We start from the raw sequence: 20,375 nt of genomic DNA, 5'->3' as shown, positions 1-20,375 counted from the left end.
AACCATCGTCATGTCAAAAGGCTAATAATGTAAGATGCAAATTTAAGACATGATTATGTAATACAGAACCAAAAGTATGTTTTCCCCTTTCATTGGTCTTTGCTGCTAATTCTCACTGGCCTTTAATAAGGGAGATAACAGTGGTAAAATAGCCCGGACAATGGGCATTATTTTTAAAGGACAGACTTTTAGTAGAGCTCTTTGAAGAACCATCGTCCTCAAAAGACTGCTGGGTGCAAAGGAGATACTGTTCCCTACTGAGGAAGTGACTAGTCATTGTCATTTCTCTAGAAACCACTTCATTTGGTTGTAAGTTTTTAAAACACCCACCCACAGAGAAAAACTCAACGCCCCATAAAAAAATGCCACTTCAAGTCCTGAAAGCACAGTGGCTTTTGAGGGTTAAATAGGGTTAGGTCCCCAAGCTCATCCCCTTTCACACAGTTCACAGAACATAAATTATGGCCTTTTTTTTCCTTCCTTAAAAGCAATAATGAGAAAGTGCTATTTTGACCAGAAAGCAGAAGGCTTGTTAGGGATTACGGAGGGAACAGCCTCCAAAATCAACCTGGCGGCTGCCGCTCCTCAGGTGAAATTGAACTTGGCCCACTCGCTGACGTCCAGAGACAGAATCTTGGTGGATGCTTTGCATGGCTGAGCCCCAGGCAGGACGGAACAAGCAATGTAAACTTTTTGCAAATTGATGCCACTGAGCTGATGACACACTTTTTCTGTCCCCTTCCTCCATGCCTAGGTGTTTAGAGGTGGGGAAATAAAAGACCCTGGAAACCGGAGGAGGGCCCCGCTTTAACTCCCTTACATCAAGGGAGAGCACAGGTCTGGCTTCTGGTTTCATGACCCTAAGAAAAAAAAAATATCTCAAACGTGGGCAACACTGTTCTTCTAAGAACGGCCCGTGATTTTCACACTGGCCAACGTCGGCTTCCTGGTGTCACCAGTTGAAGAACCAGTCTGCCCCTGGCAGTGTTACTGAGACGCGGCCTCTACCACACGGAGCTTCTGTCTCCCCACTCCCCTCAGCTGCTCTCCCCCGCCCCCGCAAGAGTGTTCTACGTGTCTAGGACTGATGGGAAGAAAAGTCAATGCTAAACAGAAACAGATCAATAGAGCTAAACTTTTAGTGCTGGCAATTCCTTAAAACCTTTCAAAAAAAGTTAAGGTGTTCTGAAGGAGAAACACATCAGTCCTTTGAAAAATAGCCCCAGACGTAAATGCCTCCTCTGTTGGGTCTAAGAATTGCCATCATAGAATTCATACATCTGTGAGCTGGTGTAGTTGCAACAAAACCACAAAGCTTAGGAAACATATTCAGGTACATTGTTCGACCAAATAAGCCAGGAGCCCTCATTAACAGGAAGCAGACGTCTGCTGTGTTCAGGGTAGGGACCGAGCTCTCACGGTTATGAAATAATTCACAGACCAGCTGCTAGCACTGGTTGGAGTAAACAGAGGGGGCAAGAAAGAAAAAAAAAGGTCCAGGGTAAAGGTGAGCCATGGATGGGATTTTTAGGGTGGGGTGGGAAGACAGTTGGAAGATTCTGGAAAGCCCCTTGAGTAGTATATATCCATATATTCATTTTTCTGGAGAGTGCCTCTAGCTTCCGGAACGTTCTCAGGGGTCCTTGGCGCCCCCATTGTACCCCTCTCCACACACGGGGAGGCAGAGGAAGCCCTCACCACCAGCAGCCCAGTTCCTTGTGACTCCATGAAAAGACAGAGGCTGGGGTACCCTCCCCCTAAAAAGTTGTCATATTATAACTGGTGGGCTATTCCTGCTCTCAAGGTGGTGCAGTGATAAAGCTCTGTGATGATTTTTAACTGTAAATTATCCTCTGGTGCCATAAGTATATTATATGCAGTGATTCTGGAAAGACCCTCTCAAATAAAGCATTAAAGGACACTTTACTGCATCATTAACTTGGTATAGAACCAACAAGCTGCTCCTGATAAACACTAATTAATGAACGATTCACTAAACAATTTTGTTTTCCTGAAATTTACAAGAGCTTTCCTGGGGGGTGACTTGAGGCCTAGGTTGCTTTAAAAAACAAAACAAAACAACAAAACCACCTAGAAATCTGAGGGCATACGTCGATGTCATCCAATCCTAAGGTCAATGTTGACTTTGTCTTCAGGGGTCAATGCTGGCCTTTGAGGTCTAACCCCACCCTGAGGCCTGAGCACAAAAGGGTCATGTGTAATCGAAGACACAGCCCCAGGGGTAGAGGACAGTCACGGGAGAGTGGGCACAACCGCAAACCCAATCTACTGGCTGAATCATCATCCGTCCAGGAAAGGGGCTTAGCCGGAGAAAAGGCCCGAGCTGAATGGTCTCACGTTCGCGTCGCTTTTCCCTAAGTGGCCTGTGGCACCTGCCCCCAAACTGCACCACGAACAGGAAGGGAGACCACGAGAGGCACTTACCAGATGCAGGTGGCTGGTCACTGGAGGGGCTCCCAGACCCTGGGTCTCCCCGGCTGGAGCTGGGGGGCCTGGCTTCAGCGGCGTCCCCGGCCTCTTCTGGCAGAAGGCCCGTGCCATAGGCGCACTGGGGCAAGTGTCCGCTGCAGGGGGAACCCAGGAGGGGCTCCGGTTCCTCCCCAGGAGGGTTCCTGCAGCCTGCGCAGCCGTCGGCCGAGCTGAAGGCTGCCCAGTGGGGGCAGTTGCCGCCCTCCACTTCTTTCTGCAAGTACTTTTCGGAGGACAAGAGAGTCCAATCCGTCCTGCCCGGGGCCTCGGCCAGGGGGCAGCTGTCGGAGTCGGCCAGGCTCTCTGCCCCCGTGAAGCACTGGCTCAGACTGTCGTTCTCCCCAACTTCCAGTGGCTCGGGGAAAGGGGGCGCGGACTTGCTCCCCGGCTGAGCGAGCGACAGCAGAGAGTCTGGGGTCTGGGAGGGCCTGTCCACGTACTCGTCTTCCATGGGCATCTGCTTGAAGGGGTCCCCCTCCGTCTCGCTGACCACGGTGAGCAGCCTGGCATCTTCTGCGCGCGCGCAGGGCCCGCCGCCCTCACAGGCGCCCCCGCAGGCCCCGCCGCCATTGCCGTCGGGACAGCACAGGTCCTCAGCAAACCTCTTCTCCTCCAGGGTCAGCAGTAGGGTGCCGTCGCGACATTCGTGCTGGCGAGAGGCGTCTGTGGGAGGGCTGCTGAAAGCGCTGTCCGCCGATTCCTGCTGATGCAAAGTTAGGGGCAGGGACGTTAATTCCCAGTTATTAGAATCTGGCTCTGCTACGCACACCTGCTGAAAATGGTGCGGATAGTACTTATTTCCACCATGGGACGACCAGATGAACACTCGCTATATAGCAGTTTGTGTTGTTTAAAATGAGAGCGTGGGCCCTCGATGGAGTGGCTCAGTGGATTGAGCGCTGGCCTGAGAACGAAAGGGTCGCGGGTTCAATTCCCAGTCAGGGCACATGCCTGGGTTGTGGGCCAGGTCCCCAGTAGGGGGCGTGTGAGAGGCAGCCACACATTGATGTTTCCCTCCTTTTCTCCCTCCCTTCCCCTCTCTCTAAAAATAAGTAAATCAAATCTTTAAAAATAAAATAAAATGACAGAGTAGGGAAGAACTCTGAGAGAATACAACCAAAACGAAGGAATCCAACTGCAGTCCACGTATATAGCATGTTCACATGGACGTAAGGGCAAGGGCCAACCCAAATAACTTCACAACACAGAACTTTGCCTATAAACTCTCAATCTAGGTTTAAAAATACTCTCTACAAATACTGAATTCTAGCTTTGTTTTTTGCTGTGGTAGGCATAGTAATTCTGAAACCACTTTCTATGTATTCTGGGATTTAGCAAATGAGTAAATACAATGAGAGTAATAGGAGGCAGGTTTCCTGCTGTTGGAGAGAAGAGATTCATACGTGGAGCGAGGAAAGATTAGAATGTGCTGCTGGAACAGACACTGGAGAAATCAGTATGAGCTCCTGGTATAAAATCTATATATTTTTACACCTAAGAAAATAGATCTAAGGGGCATAGTGGAATAACTAGTGAAATTTTAATATCAAATGTGGATTAGATAATAGTATTGTACCACTATTAAATTTCTTGGTTTTGATAAATGAACTCCTGTCATATAAGAGAATATCCTTGTTCTTAAGAAATTCACAATGACATATGTAAGCGTATTGAGGGACGATGCCTGCCATTCACTCTGAAATGGTCCAAGGAAAAAAATACATCTGTCCACCCACGTACGCATAAAGAGAGAGAGCAGGTAGTAAAGCAATGGCAGAGCGTGCGGGGCAGACCCGAGGGCGGGGAACGCGGGCCTTCTCTGTGCTGTTCTCACTGCTTTTCTGTCATTGGGAGAGGGTATCAACATTCATAGCTACCAAAATAATTGTCAGGTAAAGGCAAATAGAAGCTCTTTCCTTCTAGGAATCTGTTCTAGGCCATCAAGATTGGCACTAAAAAATACTATAATTAACGTTTGTGCACGGAGGTGACAGAAATGGAATGCAATACAAGAAAGCAGCATTTAGGAAGAATACTGGGCTGGGCTGGGCTTGGGGTTATTCCGAGAGGACCAGCCCTGGGGTTTGGGTTCCCATCCCCTCCAGGCAGTACCGCTTCCCCAAGGGGGCTCCGTATTTGACTAATAACATCTCAGCCTGATTGTGAAAAGTACTTCTAGGAGTGCTTTAAATTTACCTTATTTCCACTTAGGCGGCCGCATGCCTCATTGACCCAGCGCCACAAATTAGCTAGAAAAACAAAGCAATGTAAGGTCTTTGTATTATTATTTCCTATTTCTAATTCAGTATCACTGACCACTATGGCAGTTCAACACTGTCTTTAAACATAACCTTCTGCACATCTTTCCGTAAAAGTTCCTAAGAGTGAAAACATTCAAAAGAAAATCAACCAATCTAAAGACTAGAAAGACATCTTACTCCTCTTCCTCCCACCAGAAACAGAACCTTCTGATTCATGTGATGCAAAATACGATCCACTGTTCCACTGAATGCGGGCACATTTGAGATTGTCAGAGCTGCTGTTAGGACGACAAACGTTCTTGGTCCCTTAGTGATGTTTTTTTGACTACTAGGGGCTAGGCAGGGCATCGTAGGGGAAGGAAGGTGACGCGGGTCTAGGAGACTGACTCTCTAGTGAACTAGCTCAAATACATGTACAGTAACAGTCAAGGACATTCTGGGAGGCCACAGCAGACCTCGCTGAGGGCCACAGGCCCTGAATCCTTTTCAGCTATGCCCTGTTGCCTCTCAGAAAAAAAGAAGACTATGTTTTGTGGCATACATAAGTTATACGTTTTAAAAATAGGAGTGATGAAGCTTAAGTCAAACCCATGAATTTAAAAAAAAAAAATCAATGAGGTTAAATCATACAGAGACAAAATTTTATCCCATTGCCAGTGAACTTTAATGTTGAATTCATGGTTGTCAATTCTCCACTGGAAGATGATCACGTCATAATAATAGCTGATGATGCCTATGATAAGACCTTGCCCAGTTTATTTAACTTCTCCGAGGCTCAGTTTCCTCATCGTAAAATTGTGGAAATAACAGTGTCTACCTCATAGTGCTGTTGTGGAGATTTAGTTAGTACATTAGAATGCATACAGCAGTGTATACATTTACTGAATAAGTATTCAATACATGTTAGTTATTGCTATCCTCATCATTATAATTCTTGTTTCTTTTCTATAATTTACAAATTACATAAAAATTAAGATACTCCAAATAAAAGGAAAGCCGTAGTTCTTTCCTTGTGGGAATCAGTACTGGACAATTACAGATGGCACTAAAAAATAATATTTGTACGCAAAGATGACGTTTGTAACTACTGTGATACTCTCTCCTAGATAACTGCAAAGGACCTCCTCCCTGGCATGCCTGTGCCCTCTCTTACTGCACCCCCACGTTTGTTTCCCGCACTAAAGCAGTGAGCTGTTTCTCCTTCCCTTTGCTGCCACAGGGAGAGACGTCCTCAGCGAGGCCGGCAGGGCTACGCGGTGTGGCCGGCCTCCCCACCCCCGAACCAGGTTTCATCTCCCAGGCTCAGACCTTCTGCTCCCACTGCACCTACCTTTCCATCTATCCGCCGATTCACTGCTCCCCCAGCCTGAAATTCTCTCTACAGAGGGCTCTGAATTCTCCTTGACTCCCTCGGGCCAGTTAAGTCCAGTTTGTCTTGCTGGTCTCAGCTGCCCTGTCTCCTCCCCTGCGAGGCGCTGGCTGACCTCAAGGCTGGGCACACTCCTGTTCCCTGGCCACCTGGAGCGCGCTCTGCACCGCCCGGTCCATCCTGAGCCTCTCTCCAGGGGCCCACGCCTGCCCTGCCCACGAGCACCCCTCCTCCAGGAGGCGCTCGCTGCCCGCATGTGGCCCAGTGGTGAGGCCCCGGGGCCAGTCCTGTCCCTGGGGGCCAGTAAGCACGTGTCACAGGAGGGGATGAAGAGAACGCTAACAGTCATAATCCCCGATTCACTAACCGCTAGGCCCATTTTCGTTCTCATTGATGAGACGGAGGTAAGAGATCGCCAAAGAGACAACAACTCGAGACCAAGCAGCGGAAGTCTGTTTATCTCACATAAACACGACTACAGGAGCGGTCTGCGGCATTTGAACGTGCATAATTCAAATCCCTAGTTACGACGCTGTTAGGGAAATGAAGTTGCATTAAATAAAAAATACTCAGGGCCCTGTACGGGGGTAGTTCAGTTGGTTCAAGCATCACCTGGCTATGCCGAGGGTGCAGGTTAAAGCCCTGTCAGGACACACATAAGAATCAACCAGTGAAGGCATAAATAAGGGGAACAACAAATCGATGTCTCTCCCGCCCTCCTTCCTCCCATTCAAATCAATAAAGAAAAAAATAATAATAAACAGACTTTTAAAAGTTGGATTAGCATTGCTCTCTGCTCAACACTGCTATCTTCAGTTGCCATCTCCCCTCTTTATTAACCTTCTGGTTGCCCCGGTGTGCCATAAGGTAATGCAGTGTTAGTGGGAATAGCAGAGTAAGCAGGGTTTCACTCGGCGAGGCGGAGGCGGGCAAGGCAAACGAGTGAGCAAGCGAACACGGAAAAGGATGGGGAGGCAGCAGAGCCCCGAGGGGCAGTGGCGTGCCCACTGAGGCCTTAAGAAACAGCTTCAGGAGCCCTGTTGAAGCCGTGAAGCCTTTCTTAAAAATTACACTTTTTAGCTTTTTAGTATAAAAGTCAATCATGATGTGACATAAAAAGACACTGTCAATTCTTTGGTACGAAAATTATTCACAATAAACAAGATGACACATGTTTATTCTCAACACGAGCATCTACATTTTACTGAACATAAGATAACTTGTTTTCATAATTTTAGATTCATATTTCAAGGTCACAACCCAACCCAAACCTTCCCTCCACCTTGACCTGAACATTTTGTCTCCATTTTAAGTGGGTGCATTGAAAATGTTTGTACGTTAGGGTAAATGCAACAGCCACCATCCGTCCAACACCACATAACCTGTACGATACAAACAAATGGTTTTGCAGTCATCAGTTTCCTGACCCTACAGTGTTTGTGTTTGCTTAGGCATAAATAGGCACGGTAGATTTTGTTTATTTTGCTAGAGAACAATGAATTAGGTATAAAGGGTGTCACACCTTAGTTTAAGTGCGATCACCTCAAGGCACTCATTCTAAGCGGATGGCCACATGCCATCAGCGGGTGCTATATGCATCTTCCAACGCACAGACCTAGAAATGTCTCTGTTTTTTTAAGATTCATTTTCAAAAACCACCATACCTGTTAGTGCTTTCCCTTTCTTCCTGTAGTAAATTCCAGAGATGACGGCCGCAACCAGGGCCACGGATACAAAGAGAAGCAGGATGACTAAACTGGGCAAGTAAACGGGGGGCTCTGTGTTGGAAGAAGGTGAGGAAATGGTATTAACGGTCATTTAATTTTAGTCTCTCAGCTTAAAAGCAAAACCGTTCCCTTCAAACCCCAGAATCAAGGGCGCTGGTCTGGAAGGAGAAGGCCGGAGGTCCCGACCCTGACCGGGTCTGTCACAGACCGCTCCCAGTCCGAAGGGCGGGGTTGCCTGCATGGCCCAGTCCCGCTGTCCAGCTTGTCTCGGGGAGAGGCCAGCCCAGGACCATCTTGAAGTGCTTCTGCTTTAGAACAATTCAAATCATGTGTGCCACGCCATCCGCTTCCACCGTGGCCTACCTGTGTACACCTCAGCCTCTCCAGGGGATCGGCCTCTGAGGCCGAAGCAAGCCCCTTATCATCTCTTTCCAAATAACAACACGGCATGAGGGTTTGCAGGTCCTGAGAACAGAACCACAGCCACTGTGCAAAGCGTTTTGGGTTTTTCGCCCGTGATACAATGTGGACTCAGCCATTCCTTCCATTCCCCCCAGGAACACTTCACTGCTAGAACTTTTATACGGGGTGGGGCAAGAGGGGGCTTACAGGTGTTTGTATGGAAAATAATTAAATAATTAAATAATTAAATAATTAATCAATAATAGCACAAGAATAGACTCTGTGTTTCGCATACTCACAACAGTAAACCTGCTTTTGCCCACCATGTATTATAAACTCTTGGTTTACATGACCTGGTTTCCGGGACTTTGCCTTCCCTCTCCTTCTCTCTCTTTCTCTCTAAGATTTTATTTATTTATAGAGAAGGGAAGGGAGGGAGAAGGAGAGGGAGAGAAACATCAATGTGTGTTTGCCTCTCACACACCCCCTACTGGCATGTGCCCTGACTGGGAATCGAACTGGCAACTCTTCGGTTTGCAGGCCAGCGCTCAATCCACTGAGCCACACCAGCCAGGGCTCCTTCTTTCTTTTCAAAAATAACTTTTTATTCCCTTTGTTAGTTTTCACACTATCTTCAAAATGGTCTTTTTTACAAATGTGGTTCTGACTATCACTCCATATCCAGACCCTTTGATGTCTTGTCTCCCAAAGTGTCAAATCTAAAGTCCTGATTTTCCTTAACCCCATATTCTGGGGCTGAGCTTCTCCTGCCTCATCTGAAAGGTCTTCTTGACACATATGCCATCCCGCAGGCTGTGATGACAGCACCCACCTCCATGCCATCTTGCTCACCTGGACAACCAGAAGCCACATTAACGGTCAACTTTCTGTCCCTCTTTGACCCTCTACCTAAGATTAATTTGATCTACAAAATGTTTCATAAAAAATGATAGCTGTATTCTAACAGGTTGCTAACGCTGGTTGGTGACCAAAATCTCCCACAGATACTTGTATTGTGCCCACTGCCACCCTACCCTATTTGGGCATTTTAATTTATGTTTGTAGCTCAATTTTTTTACACACACACACACACACACACACACACACACACACACACCCCAATTAGTTATCCATTCCAGAGTAGAAAATAGTCAAGTAAATAACATATCTGGAATTAAAATACTGACAAAAATGAACTACCAAACTGACCACAGCTGGGATGAGAGGCAAAGGGAGAGAAGAGCCCCCAGACAGGGTGTGTAATTTGGGGGGAATCTAGAAGAGCTGACTAAACTGGGCATATCACCAACCACCCCGCTCTCTTGAGACATACCGTTTGGGAGTTTTTCAGACTTCAGAGGAGAACTACAAACCACATCTGATTTATCGGTTCCACGACGTGCTTCGGTTGCTCCGAGACTCGTACAGCTGTGGGGAGGCGGTGGGGGGGAAGGGGGTTCAGTGCTTCAGTTTTATATTCTTGCTTTTATAAAAAAAAAGCTACAAAAGGCTCTGCTCTGCTGGATTGCGAGGTCCTTTAGGACAGAAGCCCAGGTCTCCCTGGACATTTGGATCCCCCCGCCCCACCACACACCACACAGGAAGACAAATTAATGAACAGAAGTAAACGCTACCTGTGCTCTCTAAGGGCTACTCTGAGAGTATGGTCTGAGAGACAGTAGTAGACTGGTGTCCTCAGCCAAGAAGGTTCCAAATGCTTCCCTCACCAAGTGATAACTTTTGGTGAATGCTTTTTTGAAGTTGAAAACACAGGAAGTCTTTTCAACATAAAACTTGAATAAGTGGATCAGAAAATAAACATTTAATGAGAATTAATATATTGGGAACTGCAGGGATCATTATATTGATTATTGATATTCAACAACCAGCATACAATGAAAGGATCCAGGTACCACTACAGATACACTAACATAAATATGAAATGGTATATATGAGATGATTCATTCAAAATGATTATTTATTGCACAAGACTGGAAACAATCTGCATGCCTATCAATAGGAAACTTATTAACTCAACTATGGCACATCTCTACAATGAAATATTATGTACCTATAAGAGGCCATGAAGATCTAATGAACTAACATGGAATGAGCTTCCTTCAAGATACATGATGTGAAAAAATTACATAATTTTTAGTCAGTGTTTAGAGTATGCAAATATTTATGTAGCCGGTGTGGCTTAGTTGGTTGGAGCATTGTCCCATAACCAAAAGGATGCGGGTTTGATTCCCAACCAGGGCACATGCCTGGGTTGCGGGTACCACCCCGGGTCTGGGTGCATATGGGAGGCAACCAATCAATGCTTCTCTCTCTCCCCCTTGCTCCCTCTATAAAAGCAATGAAAAAACAACCACGGGTGAGGATAAAGGAAAAAACGTTTTTAAAAACCCCCACTTATGTAAACATGAGGCTTCTTTATGCACATGTACACACACAAATCTCTGGGAGAAGTGGGGGTGATGAGTAAATGGTAAACGTCATCAACCATTTTCAAATAAATAAGGTTAGAAAAAGGAAAAAAGAAGCTGTGACTATAAGTCAAAATTGACTCAAAATGACTCTAAAAAGTAACATACAGTGTCTGTCACGAATCAGGTTGAAGAGTTGGTTGGACGAGTTTTATTTTGCCTGCACTGAATTGACAGACTTTTTACAATTTGAACAAGGCTTTGCGAGGAAGCCTCACCAAACCTGGTCGGTCTGTTTTCAACCCACATGAGACTGTGCTGGTTGAATTTTTTAAAATCAACAAACTCTCTGGGTCCCTTCATCGTCACTTACTTGGTCCAGGGTTTGCATTTTTCTGCGGAAGAAGAGGCCTCAGAGAAATAGCCTGCAAGGCAGGGCTCACACACCGTGTCTTTGTTGAGCTGCACTGTCGAAAAAACAACAAACAAACGGACAAACAGAACAAAAACCAAACAAAGACACTTAGAGATCGGCCAGGACAGTGGTCCAGACACAGCAATCGGGAGCTGTCCCTCTGCCTCCCGCCTCCCGCCTCCCCATCAGCCCCCGCCTCGCCACCTGTGGCTCATAGCTTCGGCCCCCCAAGGCTTCCGAGGCCCACGATCCCAGCAGGAGGTGCAGAGCTATTATGCTCAGGAGCATAACTGGCTCAGTGTCAGGCCTAGTAAAAATGCCCCCGTGTGGCCCCCACCTGACCAGCACACTAAAGCCGGTGCCTGAGTTAGGTCCCGACCCTCTGCTGCTCAGAGCCGCCGCCCAGGTCACCCATACTCCATTTCCTAGCTGGGAGCCTGCTGTCTAGCTTGCTTTAACCAAACGCCTGTCCGATCTCCTCTTTCAGCCTTTTGGGCTTACATCAACCTTCACCTCCAGAGAACGGCAGTCCTTTTATCGCTCTTAAGGACAACTTCTTGACCTGACCTCTTCTGACCAGCTTAATCTCTCCAGTCCAAGTATGGGAGTGACAACAGCTTTCTAAACAAAAAACAAACAAGCAAACAAACTCCTACAGGTCTCTTTCTCTCTTCCTCTCTAACCAAGGGTTGGTAGCAAGCCTTTTCCTATAAAGAACCCAATAGTAAGTACCCTTTGCAGGCCTTCTGGTCTCTGCGTAGATACTCGTAGCCTGAAAGCAGCCGTAGACGATATGTTTTTTAAAAAAAATGGATGTGGCTGTGTTCCAATAAAATGGTTTACACAAACACAAGTGATGGGAGGGCTTTTGGACCCCTGCTGCAAGCCACAGCCCTGAAAGCAGGAATTGATCCTGCTTGGCAAGCTTTCTTCAACTCATATTCCCCGTAAACTATGTCATTAAAATAGGAAATGTCTCAGATTTCCTATGTCTATTACCTTTACTACTACTGACTCCAAAACCACAAATTACTCTTGAAATGAGTAACACTTCTGTGATTTATTGCTGTGAATAAAACACCAAACTAAGGAATTGCATGCTTTTTGTCAAGTGGGAAGTCAAGGCTTGATTTCTGCAATGGCCTCAATAAGGAGGGTACTTGCCCCTTTCATCTATTTGATTTGCCTTAAAATGATAGTAACAAAAGCCCAGTAAACATCTAATCACTCACATAAATTCAAACAGCTTTTAAAAAGATAAACACACTCTAGAAGGGAAGCCCTTAAACATAAAGAGGCTTCTTAAAGGGCTGCAAGGTAGCAGAGCTTCAAACGCATTGGTTCCCCTACACTGGGCTTCCAACGCTGCTCTTTGTAACTGACCTGCCAGGGACATCCTGTAGGTTGCCTGTCCCTGTTCCCTTTCATAACCATACTTCTCCCACTTTACAAAAGAGAGCAGACTTCTTACCCGCTCCAAACCCTGCTACGGGGCCAGACCTCTGAGGCTGCAAACAAAGCAACAAGTCGAAATATTGGTAACAGCCAAGCTCCTGCATTCAGGGCACCTCGGCATAGCGTTTGTCTCTCCCTGGCAGACGTGTGGCAGCAGGAGCTAGGTAACTGGGACCAGGCTACGCTGTCCTAAGTTCCAGGACAGCTGATCCTTGAACAATGCGGAGTTTAGGGGTTTTGGCTGTCCCCCTCCCCGTGCAATCAAAAACCCACATATAACTTCTAACTCACCAAAAACTTTACTAATAGCCTACTGCTGCCAACTGGAAGGATTATGATATTGAAAAATCAACACATTTATTTTATGGATTATATACTGGATTCTTACAATAAAGAAAGCTAGAAAAAAATAAAATGGTCTGAAGAAAATGAGAAAATATTGTAGTATCTTTATCAATACAGTAAGTTTTTAAAAACCTGCATATAGGTGGACCTGTGCCGTTCAAACCTGTGTTGTTCAAGGTTAACTACACGGAGCAAAGTAGGGCAGGAGTGAAATTTTCATTCACCCACATCATTCCCTCCATCCTCCAACTGTTGCCAAAGAAGGAGCCATCGCCGAAGAAGCGAGGCAGAGAGGACATCGATGAGGAAAAAAGCAGGGAAGGTGACAGCACCTTTTCCATGCAGGTCACAAACTTGCAGAAAGTCCCTGGGCCTTGTCTATCTGAGGATCAGATTTCAGAAGGGAGCTGGCTGTCACAGGAAGATTGATTTTAAAAACTGAAAAAATCAAGTCAATAGCGGATGATCACTTTGTAAGTTACATAAATGTCTAATCAATTGTACACCTGGAACTAATGTAATATTGTAAGTCAACTCGAATTGAAAAATTGAAAAAAATATTTAAAAAAATCAAGTCAGACTTTTTCTAAGAGAAAGCTTCTCTGGTTTAGTTGAAACATTTGATAATCAGGATCAACTGTACCAGTTAGATTCTGTGATGGACATTTTCCTCAATATGAACTGAAAGGAATAATATTTTAATTCTGCTAACCCTGTCCAAGTTTTCTGGGTTAAAATCACATACCTCTCAGGGAAAGACTAACAGGTACAAATAATTTGCCACGTCTTGAAGAAACTGCTTCAGTACACTTCTTAGAAGTTGGGAAGTAAGTGAACACTTCTCCAAGTCAAAAAGATGTATTTTTCTTTACTTTCAAGAAACTTAAAGGACACAGTTCTTAAATAAGCAGTCATTAAACACAACTTTCATGTCACATCACTGTGTGGTCCTGGTCGTGACACACAGGAGGGGCTGACAGAATTGGGAGACATTCCTGTCACAGAATTCCTTCATTAGACATTAAGTTATTTATGTGAACGAGCTTCTCAGCACTTAGTGAGAACAGAATTAATGTATGTTGAATTCTGTTGCATTTTAGCAATAAGTTGTATTTCATTATGAAGATATGAGCTAATTGAAAAAAACTTCATTAATAATGAAGTTCATAAAGCCTTTTTTAATTATAATAAAGCAAAATATGATATATTCATGTTTGACCTATTCTGTAATAACTGTAGTAACAACTTAGTCCAGAAGGAGTGTTTTCAATCCTAAGAAACTTGAGGCACAGGAAATTTTTTAAGAGTCAGATTTCAAATAGGTGCCTATTTTTTGATATGAAAGAGTATGACAGGTGATAAGTAAAAACCCTCCAGGCACAAAAATACTTCAGGATAAAAGTCTGTGGGGAAGGTGAAATGAATACAAATCAAAGGAGGGAAAACATCTATACAACATGTCCCACAGTTAAGGCTGGGAGTGCCTTGTTAAATAGATCATGTTGGGTATCGAATTGCTATGGTGTTGACATCCATTGAATATTTCAGAAGGTGTTACTATCGCTGCCGTTCCTGGGAACTAAGTCCTTAGGAACTCTTTACATTTGTAATAAAAAATATTGAGCTGTCAACCTCAAAATATGCCAGGGTAGGGGGCAGTGCATGATTTTCCCCCCCAAAATTCTGCTAAGGAGGTGCACGAGTTGGTTTGTTTTGTTTTTTTAAGTGGAAGACCCTGCATTATCGGGCTTCCTCCTAAGGGCGGAGCCTGGAGACAGCACTTGCGCCAAGCGCTCACATGCCTGCGTTGGAACCGACCCAGGGCTGCCTGCTCAAGGAACCCTCAAGCTCCCCGAGCGCCCCCTGGCCCCGGAGCGTGCGTGACGCAAGGCAGGCGTCGCAGCGCCGGCCTTGGCCTCGGCATGATTGGCTGCTGGGCTCGGGGAGAGCGGAGGACGACTCGGGAAGCAGGCCCGTACCCGGGTGCCGGGCGCCGAAGCCGGGCGCGCACTCTGTGTTGCGGCGGCAGCAGTCGCAGTCCTCGCTCCAGTGGTAGCCGGCCGTACAGGCGCAGCGCCGCGGGGCTGTCCGGTTGCCGGTATCCACCGCCACCAGGGCCTTGCCTGCGGGCGACAGAGACAGGGCGGAGAGGCAGCGCGGGGACTTGCACTGCCGGGCACACAGCTCCCCCTCGCGCAGCCCCAAACCCCCGGCGCACACCCTGCCTCCTCCCGGACAGTGACTCATTTGGGACACTGAGTCCCCTCTCAGCTTCCTGTGCTGGCTCTAAAACATCCCAGTGGGGGTTTTCTCTCTCAATAATTACAAGGCGAGGCGTGTGGCTTTTTTAAAAGTTAGCTGTCGTGCTAGTAGGGAGAGGAGGGACTGGGGAGTTGATGAGTACCGATTACTCTGCCTAATGCAAAACAGACTTCACCGTTTCCTCATTTCTAGTAAATTCTGACGCGATCAACAGTCTTAACACGAACGCTAGACAGGACCTAAGAGGACGGGGTTTCTGGAGACTAGGGGCTCCTCCGAGATCCTGCAGGGCCACGATCATTCGAGGTCGGAAAACTGAGGTCACTGTTATTAGGTGAATGGACAAGTACAGAGGTTGAGCCTGAAGACAAACTTAGAAATGCATCTCTCCCCACGTACTCAGCATAACAAGCCGGCCTTTTCTCACAACACCCGCGGAGGTGAATGCTCACACACAGCTGGCCCTGTTATCCACGGATCCGTATTTGCAGGTTCACCCACTCACTAAAATGCCACCGGGGCCCCCAAATCAATACTCCTGGCACTTTTGCAGATTTGGGACAATTTTCAGCCACTCAGTGGACGTGCCTGTCCCCTGAGGGGGGCAAGGTGACGGTTTTGTCTTACTGCTTCAGCTCTCATACTGGAAACAAGGGTCTTTTTTGTGGCCTATTTAGTGTCTTATTTTTTGGCATCCTTGTGCTTTTGGTTGGTGACTTCACTATTTAAAATGGCTTCCACGCACAATGCGGAAAGGCTGTCCCTTGCTCCTAAGCTCAAGGCGGCTGTGGTGTGTCTTAGGGGGAAAATAGCTGTGTGAGGTAAACTTGGTTCAGGCATGAGTTACTGCGCTGTTGGTTGTGAGTCCAATGTTAATGAATCAAAATATTTATTAAATACGGTCTCCTTAATCAGAAACCCACGTAAAACAAGGCTATGGGTTGGCAGGTTGACAAAATGCTGGGACCAGAGGCTTGCCGGGACCCGTATTTCTCCTGGGAGCAGCGATTCAGTGGCTCAGAGTTTCCTAGTTCAGTGTTTGTGGAGATTGTATATAACCCTGCTGAATAACAAGAACTGGCTGCACACACATGATACAGCACAATAACAGTGTTTAAAACAGATCTTCTGCCCCTACACGACCCGCCTCATCTGGATTACCTAAGCGGCCCTATGCTTTATCTTCCTGAATACTTATTGAAGTTTGTTATGGACCAATGTTTGCACCCTCCAGAATTCGGCAGTGAACTCCTAACCCTGAATGTGTTGGTGTTAGGAGCTGGGGCCTTTGGGAGGTGATCATGTCATGAGGGTGGAGCCCTCATGAATGGGATGAGTGTCCTTATAAGAAAGACAACAGAGAACCCTGACCAGTGTGGCTCAGTTGGCTGGGCATTGTCCTGCAAAGCAAAAGGTTGCCGGTCAGGACACATGCCTGGGTTGGGGGTTCAGTTCCTGCAAGAGGCAATCAGTCGATGTTTCTCTCACATCATGTTTCTCTCCCTCTTTTTCTCCCTCCCTTTCCCTCTAAAAAATAAATAAAATTAAAGAATAAAGAAAATATGGAGAAAGACAACAGAGAGCTTGCTACCTCTGTCCGCTCTCTGCCATGTGAGGACCCATCAAGAAAGCAGCCGTCCTGGAGCCCGGAGAAGGGCCCTCGCCGCGAACCGGCCGTGCTGGCACCCTTACTGCCAGCCTCCAGACCTGGGAAATGTACATCCTTGCTGTTTCAGCCCCTCCGTCTGTGGATTTCTGCTATAGCTCCCTGAACTGACAAGAACACGGTTCCAAGGGAAAGAGAAAGAAACAATCCAACCAGAAACCTGTTCCCTCCTTCACTGTCTCAGGTTTCAGCCAGCAGAGAGGGGCGTATCTTACCCCCATTCCTTTGAGGCCCAAGTGTGGTGAACCGGGAAGAATCTCCATTCCCTTCTGTGTCCACTCTCTGAGGCCCACGTCAGCTGACCCGCCCCAAGGCCCGTGTGTATAAACGTGCACACGATGCCTAGAACCCCCAAGACACTGCTGCTTCTTTGCAAAGTTCTAATTGCAGCATCGCACCTATAGGCCAGGGAAGGTAAGCCTGCCATATTCTTAGATATCTTAGTGAACCAGGCTTTGCGCTTTAATCAGCTTTGGCAGTAGACAGTGATTCTTCATTTCCAAGAGGCAGCGATGAGTCAAGGTCATTACTAAGCAGTGGGAAAGAAGAAAGACTTGATCAGATGCTTCTGCTCAGTGGAGTTTCCATGTTATCTTCTCCAGCCAAAATCTGCCAGCTGCCTCTAACACATTAGAAAAATTATGGTTTAAAAAAAAAACCCACTTATTTCCTAGTTCTTTCCATGTTTGGGGGCGGAGGGAGGAACCTATAAATAAAAATCAATCCAGAAGCAATGTGCCTCCCTAGCACTCAGACTGAGGTTGCTAAGTAAGATGTTGTGCGGAAAGTGACCAGGAATCCTTGGAGAAACCACCTGTTGTAGGTGCAGGGCAGGAAATCTCCAAGATGGGCTGGGAAGCAAGGGGGCTCCTAAAGACACCCAGGGTTGTGTCAGATGGCGGCCACTTGGAGGAGACAGGATGATCTGAGCACGAGTAAAACTAGCAATTGAAATCAGTTGAAACACCTCAAATATGTCTAAATTCACAAGTTCAAAATATTCATACAAATCCTTTGGAGAAAGCTTGGTGAATCAAGGCATTATTTTGAAAAGTGGTAAACCAAGTTGCAAGCTTTCATTCGGCCTCTGCTGTGTGGAGTGTACTTCAGGGTAACAGAGTTTGATGAGGGAAGCTTCTCTTTATAAAGCATTCCCACTAAGAAATGAAGAAGGAACGACAGAATTGGATCATCACCTGATGGGAATAGATCTAGGCCACAATCATCAACAGCTGCTAATATCACAAAAGGAGAGAGAGGCAGCTATTACATGGTTCCCGACGTACCTACATTTTACCAACTAGGAAGGAGTTTTGTCAAAAACAAAACCAAACAAAAAACCAACCAGAATCTGAGCAGCCTTCTGGATCTCACAGCCACTTTACAAGAAGTGCAGCGGATGGAAGAATACATTAAACAACACCAGGGGAAAGCAACAGCAAAAATCAGACTGTGGAAACTCCACGAGACTAACAGCAAGGGTTCTCCCACAGATAAACTGGATGGAAAAAGGGGAAAAAAAGAAGGAAAGGAACCTCTAAGTTGAGACAACAGATGTATTTTGATCCTGACTCCTGCAAATAAACTACAATTTAAAAACATTTGATGTTCTGGCCAGTGTGGCTCAGTTGGTTAGAGCGCTGTCCTATAACCAAAAGGCTACAGGTATGATTCCCAGTCAGGGCAAGTACCTAGGTTGTGGGTTCGATCCCCAGTCCAGGCACGTATGGTAGACAATCAATCAATTCATACTTCTCTCTTGCATCAATATTTCTCTCTCTCTCTCCCTTCCTCTCTCTTTAGAAGGCAATGGGAAAATGTCCTCAGGTGGGGATTTAAAAAAAAATCTTTTTGAAAAGAAAAAAAATTGAGGCCCAAATAGTACAGCAGACTGATAAGGAGATCAAACTACAGAGTTAATAAAAACATTTATCACTTAGGAAAGAGTTGAGAGTCAGATCTGACTTCGCATCCTGCTCCTCTCTGGCTAACCTTGGAGAAGTGTTCAATCTCTCTTAGTCTCAGTTCTCTTCGTCTCTGACATGGGATCATCGTGGCTACTCACAGGGTTTCTGTGAGGATTAAATAACACGACACGCACGGCAGCCCCGTGGAAGCACTTAGTCAACTCCACGACGCGCCCCACAACTAAACCGCAACACAAGCTTCCAGAACAGCAGGTTCTCAGTGAAGGGCTGTAACGCAGCGCTTCTGGGGACGGAAGCACAGCGTTTTGTGATCCGTCGTCGAAGCGTCTCCCTCTGCCCCCCAGGACTCAGCGCTGCTGCATTTAAAACTATCACTTATCCACACCTCCCACTGACGGGACGGACTCACCTGTATCGCAAACTTTATGCAGCAAGCATTTTTCTTCTTCGTTCCAGGTGTCTAGGTATTCATCCCGGCCACAGGGCAGGCACACGCTGTCCGAGGTGACAGTGCACTTGGAGGACATATATGTCCCTTCAATGAGAAAGGGGAGAAATACACTAATCAAAAATACCCAAAAAACAAAACAACGGGACAGCACCAATCTCCTGGAACATTTGTGACCGTGATCCCAGGAAGTCCCCCAAAGACAGTAGGGTGCACAGGACATGGCCACACCTCATGGCGACGGGCTCCTTGGGCCTCCCAGCTGCTGAGATAGCCTCTCTGTGTCCTGGGTCCCGGCAGCCTTCCAGTCCTTCCGTGGGAGAAACACCCCCTTCCCACCCCACGCCTCCACTGGCTGAGGTACAGAGCAGTGGTTTTCAAACCGGTGCCTGTAGGACTTGAGGGGTTCCCTGGGGGCTAAGCAAGAGGGACTTCATTTCCCCCTCCCCTCTCTTCTCCTGGGTAAGTCCCTTCTTCTGCTCTGCACGGACTGTGAGCTCATGGTTAACTTAGACTGGTCACACACACACACGGTGGATCCTGGTTCTGCACATTCAAGAAATATTTGTAGCTGAAATACCTCAAGGGTCTCGTTCTAACCACCTTTTCCTTCCAGATAAGCTCCCCTCCCCAGGGCAATGAGTGAATGGGGACCCCGTGGACTCAGGAGTTCACTGGGGCTGTAGAAATGAGGCCACATTCTGCAGAACAGTGGTGGGGACGTCGTCACCAGCCCACCTTCCGCGCCTCAGCAGGTGCGCACGTGGGGAGAAGCTATAACAACAGGGTTGTGGCAATTTCAGCAGCAGCAGCTCGGGTACGGTTATCCCCCCCCCGCACCCAGTTTCGTCTGCCATAATACTTTGCAATGAGAGTTGAATTTCATATTTTGAGAATGTGAATCGCAAAGTGCTAAAACATGCTTTTAAAAGCCTTCTTGCCCTCTCAAGAAACAATGTTTTGGAAAACAGCATTCCAGCGTGGAGCCAGTACCAGTTTCTGAAATTGCTTTTGATTTTTAAGTGATTTTATCTACAGGGAGAAAGGTTTTTGTCTTCAGAGTGACAGACATTACCACCTGCCACTACCATAAAAAGCCCATCCAATTTCTCTTTTCATCTGGCAGACAGAAATCAGTCCTTAGATTAAAACAATATATAACTGAAGTCCCACCCCCT

At 46.6% G+C, this 20,375-nt stretch overlaps 1 protein-coding gene across 1 annotated transcript in view; it reads right to left on the bottom strand.

The window, feature by feature from the left end:
- The window catches only part of TNFRSF11A (TNF receptor superfamily member 11a), a 50,509-nt gene that overhangs the window by 8,173 nt on the left and 21,961 nt on the right, over positions 1-20,375 (bottom strand). Inside the window, exons 3-9 of the mRNA XM_054583378.1 lie at positions 19,159-19,284; positions 14,873-15,016; positions 11,052-11,145; positions 9,583-9,677; positions 7,785-7,898; positions 4,687-4,739; positions 2,446-3,193 (exon numbers count right to left, since the gene is read on the bottom strand). Coding sequence (XP_054439353.1) covers positions 2,446-3,193; positions 4,687-4,739; positions 7,785-7,898; positions 9,583-9,677; positions 11,052-11,145; positions 14,873-15,016; positions 19,159-19,284 — 1,374 coding nt within the window. The remainder of the gene's footprint in view (positions 1-2,445; positions 3,194-4,686; positions 4,740-7,784; positions 7,899-9,582; positions 9,678-11,051; positions 11,146-14,872; positions 15,017-19,158; positions 19,285-20,375) is intronic.

This window comes from Pteronotus mesoamericanus, unplaced genomic scaffold, assembly GCF_021234165.1.
Source record: "Pteronotus mesoamericanus isolate MK-2021 breed Mesoamerican mustached bat unplaced genomic scaffold, CSHL_Meso_final contig_74, whole genome shotgun sequence".
Lineage (NCBI taxonomy): Eukaryota > Metazoa > Chordata > Mammalia > Chiroptera > Mormoopidae > Pteronotus > Pteronotus mesoamericanus.
Note: the sequence above shows the minus strand (reverse complement) of the source record. Positions and strands in the feature narration are given on the sequence as shown.